At 54.4% G+C, this 7,500-nt stretch overlaps 1 protein-coding gene across 5 annotated transcripts in view; it reads left to right on the forward strand.

Annotated features, from left to right (window-relative positions):
- The window catches only part of atp8a2 (ATPase phospholipid transporting 8A2), an 80,974-nt gene that overhangs the window by 42,212 nt on the left and 31,262 nt on the right, over positions 1-7,500 (forward strand). For all 5 annotated transcript variants that reach the window (XM_036521997.1, XM_036521999.1, XM_036522001.1 and 2 more), the window contains 4 exons: positions 947-1,016; positions 1,786-1,870; positions 3,113-3,252; positions 7,078-7,216. In XM_036521997.1, coding sequence (XP_036377890.1) covers positions 947-1,016; positions 1,786-1,870; positions 3,113-3,252; positions 7,078-7,216 — 434 coding nt within the window. The remainder of the gene's footprint in view (positions 1-946; positions 1,017-1,785; positions 1,871-3,112; positions 3,253-7,077; positions 7,217-7,500) is intronic.

A 7,500-nucleotide genomic window follows, 5' to 3' on the forward strand; every position in this document is an offset into this window, starting at 1 on the left:
TGGGGGGGTTTTGGGTGTTTTGGGGGGGTTTGGGGTGCTTTGGGGGGGTTTGGGTGGCTTTGGGGGGGTTTGGGTGTTTTGGGGGGGGTTTGGGGTGCTTTGGGGGGTTTTGGGTGTTTTGGGGGGGTTTGGGGTGCTTTGGGGGGGTTTGGGTGTTTTGGGGGGGTTTGGGGTGCTTTGGGGGGGTTTTGGGGTGCTTTGGGGGGGGTTTTGGGGTGCTTTGGGGGGTTTTGGGTGCTTTGGGAGGGTTTGGGTGCTTTGGGAGGGTTTGGGGTGCTTTGGGGGGGTTTGGGGTGTTTTGGGGGGGTTTTGGGGTGTTTTGGGGGGGTTTGGGGTGCTTTGGGGGGGTTTTGGGGTGCTTTGGGGGGGTTTGGGGTGCTTTGGGGGGGTTTGGGTGCTTTGGGAGGGTTTGGGTGGCTTTGGGGGGGTTTGGGGTGCTTTGGGGGGGTTTTGGGGTGCTTTGGGGGGGGTTTGGGTGGGTTGGGGGGGGTTTGGGTGGCTTTGGGGGGGTTTGGGGTGCTTTGGGGGGGTTTTGGGGTGCTTTGGGGGGGTTTGGGTGCTTTGGGGGGTTTTGGGGTGTTTTGGGGGGGTTTTGGGTGTTTTGGGGGGGTTTTGGGGTGTTTTGGGGGGGTTTGGGGTGCTTTGGGGGGGTTTGGGTGCTTTGGGAGGGTTTGGGTGGCTTTGGGGGGGTTTGGGGGGGTTTGGGGTGTTTTGGGGGGGTTTTGGGTGCTTTGGGGGGGTTTTGGGGTGTTTTGGGGGGGTTTGGGGTGCTTTGGGGGGGTTTGGGTGCTTTGGGAGGGTTTGGGTGGCTTTGGGGGGGTTTGGGGTGCTTTGGGGGGGTTTGGGGTGTTTTGGGGGGGTTTGGGGTGTTTTGGGGGGGTTTTGGGTGTTTTGGGGGGGGTTTGGGGTGCTTTGTGTGGGTGTGTAACTGTCTCTCTCTCCACAGTAACCGTAAGCGCATGTCTGTAGTGGTCAGAACTCCCAACGGGAAACTGCGTCTCTACTGCAAAGGAGCAGTGAGTGTCTCCCCCACAACACTGAACACCGAACACCGAACACCGGACACTGAACACTGAACACTGACACTGAACACTGAACACCGGACACTGAACACCGAGCACTGACACTGAACACTGAACACCCAGCACTCAACACTGAACATTGAACACTGACACTGAACACCGAACACTGAACACCGAACACTGACACTGAACACAGAACACAGAACACAGAACACAGACACTGAACACTGAACACTGAACACAGAACACAGACACTGAACACTGAACACTGAACACTGACACCGAACACCGAACACCGAACACAGAACACAGAACACAGACACTGAACACTGAACACAGAACACAGACACTGAACACTGAACACTGAACACTGACACCGAACACCGAACACCGAACACCGAACACAGAACACAGAACACAGAACACAGAACACAGACACTGAACACTGAACACTGAACACAGAACACAGACACTGAACACTGAACACTGAACACTGACACCGAACACCGAACACCGAACACCGAACACCGAACACAGAACACTGAACACTGAACACTGAACACTGAACACCGAACACTGACACTGAACACCGAACACCGGACACTGACCACTGAACACTGGACACTGACACTGAACACCGAAAACTGACACTGACGCTGACCACTGAACACTAGAAACTGATGATGTCATGGCTGTGTAGATGTGCACTGATGATGTCATGGCTGTGTAGATGTGCACTGATGATGTCATTTCCGTGTTGCAGGATAATGTGATCTTTGAGCGTTTAGCAGCAGACTCCCAGTACAAAGAGCTCACTGTGTCACACCTGGAGCAGTTCGCCACTGAAGGTATGGCCACACCCTCCTCTGTCTGCTGCACTCTGTCCTGGGCCAGTGAGCGCGCTCAGTCTCTCTCTCTCTCAGTGAGCGCGCTCAGTCTCTCTCTCTCAGTGAGCGCGCTCAGTCTCTCTCTCTCTCAGTGAGCGCGCTCAGTCTCTCTCTCTCAGTGAGCGCGCTCAGTCTCTCTCTCTCAGTGAGCGCGCTCAGTCTCTCTCTCAGTGAGCACGCTCAGTCTCTCTCTCTCAGTGAGCACGCTCAGTCTCCCTCTCTCTCTCAGTGAGCGCACTCAGTCTCTCTCTCTCTCAGTGAGCACGCTCAGTCTCTCTCTCTCAGTGAGCACGCTCAGTCCCTCTCTCTCTCAGTGAGCACGCTCAGTCTCCCTCTCTCTCTCAGTGAGCACGCTCAGTCTCCCTCTCTCTCTCAGTGAGCGCACTCAGTCTCTCTCTCTCTCAATGAGCGCGCTCAGTCTCTCTCTCTCTCAGTGAGCACGCTCAGTCTCCCTCTCTCTCTCAGTGAGCACGCTCAGTCTCTCTCTCTCAGTGAGCGCGCTCAGTCTCTCTCTCTCTCAGTGAGCGCGCTCAGTCTCTCTCTCAGTGAGCACGCTCAGTCTCTCTCTCTCAGTGAGCACGCTCAGTCTCCCTCTCTCTCTCAGTGAGCGCACTCAGTCTCTCTCTCTCTCAGTGAGCACGCTCAGTCTCTCTCTCTCTCAGTGAGCACGCTCAGTCTCTCTCTCTCTCAGTGAGCGCGCTCAGTCTCTCTCTCTCTCAGTGAGCGCACTCAGTCTCTCTCTCTCTCAGTGAGCGCACTCAGTCTCCCTCTCTCTCTCAGTGAGCACGCTCAGTCTCCCTCTCTCTCTCAGTGAGCACGCTCAGTCTCCCTCTCTCTCTCAGTGAGCACGCTCAGTCTCCCTCTCTCTCTCAGTGAGCGCGCTCAGTCTCTCTCTCTCTCAGTGAGCGCGCTCAGTGTGCTCAGTCTCTCTCTCTCAGTGAGCGTGCTCAGTCTCCCTCTCTCTCTCAGTGAGCACGCTCAGTCTCCCTCTCTCTCTCAGTGAGCGCGCTCAGTCTCTCTCTCTCTCAGTGAGCGTGCTCAGTCTCTCTCTCAGTGAGCGCGCTCAGTCTCCCTCTCTCTCTCAGTGAACGCGCTCAGTCTCTCTCTCTCTCAGTGAGCGCGCTCAGTCTCTCTCTCTCTCAGTGAGCGCGCTCAGTCTCTCTCTCTCAGTGAGCGCGCTCAGTCTCCCTCTCTCTCCCGCAGGTTTGCGCACTCTGTGCTTTGCGTATGTGGATCTGGAGGAGGGTGCGTACCAGGAGTGGCTGAAGGAGTATAACCGCGTCAGCACTGTGCTGAAGGACCGAGCCGTCAAACTGGAGGAGTGCTTCGAGCTGCTGGAGAAGGTGCCGCTGCCTGTCAATCATAACCGCCATTCCTGCAGCAGAGCTGCCAGTCACACAGCCGATCTGCCTCACACCCGATCTGCCAGTCACACACCCGATCTGCCAGTCACACACCCGATCTGCCAGTCACACAGCCGATCTGCCAGTCACACAGCCGATCTGCCAGTCACACAGCCGATCTGCCAGTCACACAGCCGATCTGCCAGTCACACAGCCGATCTGCCAGTCACACAGCCGATCTGCCAGTCACACACCCGATCTGCCAGTCACACAGCCGATCTGCCAGTCACACAGCCGATCTGCCAGTCACACAGCCGATCTGCCAGTCACACAGCCGATCTGCCAGTCACACAGCCGATCTGCCAGTCACACACCCGATCTGCCAGTCACACACCCGATCTGCCTCACACCCGATCTGCCAGTCACACACCCGATCTGCCAGTCACACACCCGATCTGCCAGTCACACACCCGATCTGCCAGTCACACACCCGATCTGCCTCACACCCGATCTGCCAGTCACACACCCGATCTGCCTCACACCCGATCTGCCAGTCACACAGCCGATCTGCCAGTCACACACCCGATCTGCCAGTCACACAGCCGATCTGCCAGTCACACACCCGATCTGCCAGTCACACACCCGATCTGCCTCGCACCCGATCTGCCTCACACCCGATCTGCCAGTCACACACCCGATCTGCCAGTCACACACCCGATCTGCCTCACACCCGATCTGCCAGTCACACACCCGATCTGCCAGTCACACACCCGATCTGCCTCACACCCGATCTGCCTCGCACCCGATCTGCCTCACACCCGATCTGCCAGTCACACACCCGATCTGCCTCGCACCCGATCTGCCTCACACCCGATCTGACCATCACACTGTCTGCATTACCATCCTCACACCCGATCTGATCATCACACTGTCTGCAGCACCATCCTCACACCCGATCTGATCATCACACTGTCTGCATTACCATCCTCACACCCGATCTGATCATCACACTGTCTGCAGCACCATCCTCACACCCGATCTGACCATCACACTGTCTGCATTACCATCCTCACACCCGATCTGACCATCACACTGTCTGCAGCACCATCCTCACACCCGATCTGCCACGCGACCCATGAATGTTAGCTGTGATCATCACACTCATGCCTTGCTATTTCTGCTTGTTTGGGATTATATGCATTATGCTTTGCCAACACAAATGTATATTTTTCATGCCATTTAGTTGAAACTGACAATCAGAAAGACTGAAATAGCAGTGAATTATGTGCTTTTGAAATACCTAGCAGGAGTGAGTGGAGGGTATAGTGTGTATCTCAGGGTGAGCTGACACAGTGCGGCCAGCAGAGGGCAGTGTGGATATGCTCAGTATAGCCAGCAGAGGGCAGTGTGGATATGCTCAGTATAGCCAGCAGAGGGCAGTGTGGATATGCTCAGTATAGCCAGCAGAGGGCAGTGTGGATATGCTCAGTATAGCCAGCAGAGGGCAGTGTGGATATGCTCAATGCGGCCAGCAGAGGGCAGTGTGGATATGCTCAATGCGGCCAGCAGAGGGCAGTGTGGATATGCTCAGTATAGCCAGCAGTGCGTCCGTCCGTCCGTGCGTGTGTGTGTGTGTGTGCGTCCGTCCGTCCGTGCATGTGTGTGCGTGTGTGTGCGTGCATGTGCGTGTGTGCGTACGTCTGTGCGTGTGTGTGTGTGTGTGTGTGTGTGTGTGTGTGCCTGTGCGTGTGTGTGTGCCTGTGCATGTGTGTGTGTGCGTGTGTGTGTGTGTGTGTGTGTGTGTGTGTGTGTGTGCCTGTGCGTGTGTGTGTGTGTGTGTGCCTGTGCATGTGTGTGTGTGAGTGTGCGTGTGTGTGTGTGTGTGTGTGTGCCTGTGCGTGTGTGTGTGTGTGTGTGCCTGTGCGTGTGTGTGTGTGTGTGTGCCTGTGCGTGTGTATAGTGGCAGCAGTGGGCTGCAGAAGGCTCTGCTCTGAATGAGATCAGCTCCTCCAGGCCAGACAGAAGCTTCACCTCTGGCTACACTATGTGCTGCGCTGGTGTGAGCTGATCAGGGAACAGCAGGACACACACCCCAACACTAACCACCATCCCTCTGCACCCCAAAAACTTAGAGACCAGAGCTGGGCTACCAACCACACACCCCAACACTGACCACCATTCCTCTGTACCCCAAAACCTCAGAGCAAATCCCACCACAGGTACAAACGGTCAGACTCCAGCGCTGAAGATCATCAGGGAAATCATCAGCAGAGGTGACCTTGTGACGTCTGAGCGCTTTATAGCTTTCAAACAGCAGAATAACAGGAATAATGCGAACAGGAATGATTCTCATACCAGATTTAAAAAGCTGCTATCAGATGCAAACAGTTAAAAAGCAACAGTTTGCAGGCAGGAAAGTCTCAGAAAGAACCCCCAGGCAACCCTCAGGCAACGCCCAGGCAACCATCCAACAGAAAAGAGGGAGAAAGACAGAGAGGGAGACAGACAGGGTGAAAGAGTGAGAGGGAGAGGGAGAGGGAGAGGGGGGAGCCCACCCGGCAGGATCTGATGCCCCACAGTGAGGGATTAGTGGAGTCTTTGGAGGATTACAGACACCTCCTGCGGATGAAAGAACTTTATGACTGACAAATAAAGGCAGATCGAAGGAAATCAACCCAAATTCATTCACTGCCAAAATGAATGATAATAAGGGGGTATGTAAGACTTCGCTCTCTGAAAACACAAAGTCATCCTGACCTGATAGATAAACACAGAGCGATTCAATTTAGAAATAAAAACCCCAAAGCAATTCTGAGCCATCATAAAGTACAGTCCAAGCCCGTTAGAAACCCCTCAGACGCACATCCACAGCAGACTCCTAAAGCTGTCTCTGAGATCTGAAGGCCGGAACCAGGGGCTCCTGAAAACGGAGACCCGTTCGAAGCTGTCTCTGAGATCTGAAGGCCGGAACCAGGGGCGCCTGAAAACGGAGACCCGTTCGAAGCTGTCTCTGCGTCTGTCTCATGCTGTCCTTCTCCCTTCTGCTCAAACTCACTGAAACGACCAAACAAAACGCGAATGTGCATCCACATCAGCTGTGTAGCCCAGCCTCTCTGACACAGTGACAGCCCTGAGTCCTCCTCTCTCAGTCCTCCTCTGTCTCAGTCCTCCTCTCTCAGTCCTCCTCTCTGAGTCTTCCTCTGTCTCAGTCCTCCTCTCTGAGTCCTCCTCTCTCAGTCCTCCTCTCTGAGTCTTCCTCTGTCTCAGTCCTCCTCTCTCAGTCCTCCTCTCTGAGTCTTCCTCTGTCTCAAACCTCCTCTCTGAGTCCTCCTCTCTCAGTCCTCCTCTCTGACACTTCCTCTGATGCAGATAGGGAGGCAGATTGTGGCCCTCTGAGTTGCAGTTTGTATCTTGTTTTTCGGTGCAGGTTTGTAGTTTGATGTGTGCAGTACTTCAGTGTGGTTTTGTCTTGAGCAGTTTTGCTGTGTAATGCAGTACCTGGGGTGTCATTGTGTCTCAGTGTGTAAGGGGACCCGGGGTGTCAGTGTGTCTGAGTGTGTAAGGGGACCTGGGGAGTCTGTGTGTGTCTCAGTGTATGAGGGGACCCGGGGTGTCAGTGTGTCTCAGTGTGTAAGGGAACCTGAGGTGTCAGTGTGTGTCTCAGTGTGTGAGGGGACCTGGGGTGTCTGGCTGGAGTTTGAGCTTTGCTCTTTAATACAGTTTTATTGTTCGGTATTTGTAGTTAAATGAAGCTTTATAATATTTAATTTTTAGCTTGTTTTTTAGTGTAGGTTTACGGAGCTTAGTGTCTGTGTGTCTCGGCAGAATCTGATCCTTCTCGGGGCCACAGCTATAGAGGACAAGCTGCAGGCTGGAGTCCCAGAGACCATCGCCACCCTCATGAGGGCCCACATCAAGATCTGGGTCCTGACCGGGGACAAGCAGGAGACTGCCATCAACATTGGTGAGGAGAACACACACATACTGCACACACACACACACACATACTCTCACACACACACACACACACACACACACACACACACACACTCACACTCACACTCTCACACATACTCACACACACACACACACACACACACACACACATACACACACACACACACACACACACACACACACACACATACTGCACACATACACACACACACACACACACACACACACACACTCACACTCACACACTCACACTCACACTCTCACACATACTCACACACACACACACACACA

The sequence above is a fragment of the Megalops cyprinoides genome, chromosome 2 (genome assembly GCF_013368585.1).
Source record: "Megalops cyprinoides isolate fMegCyp1 chromosome 2, fMegCyp1.pri, whole genome shotgun sequence".
NCBI lineage: Eukaryota > Metazoa > Chordata > Actinopteri > Elopiformes > Megalopidae > Megalops > Megalops cyprinoides.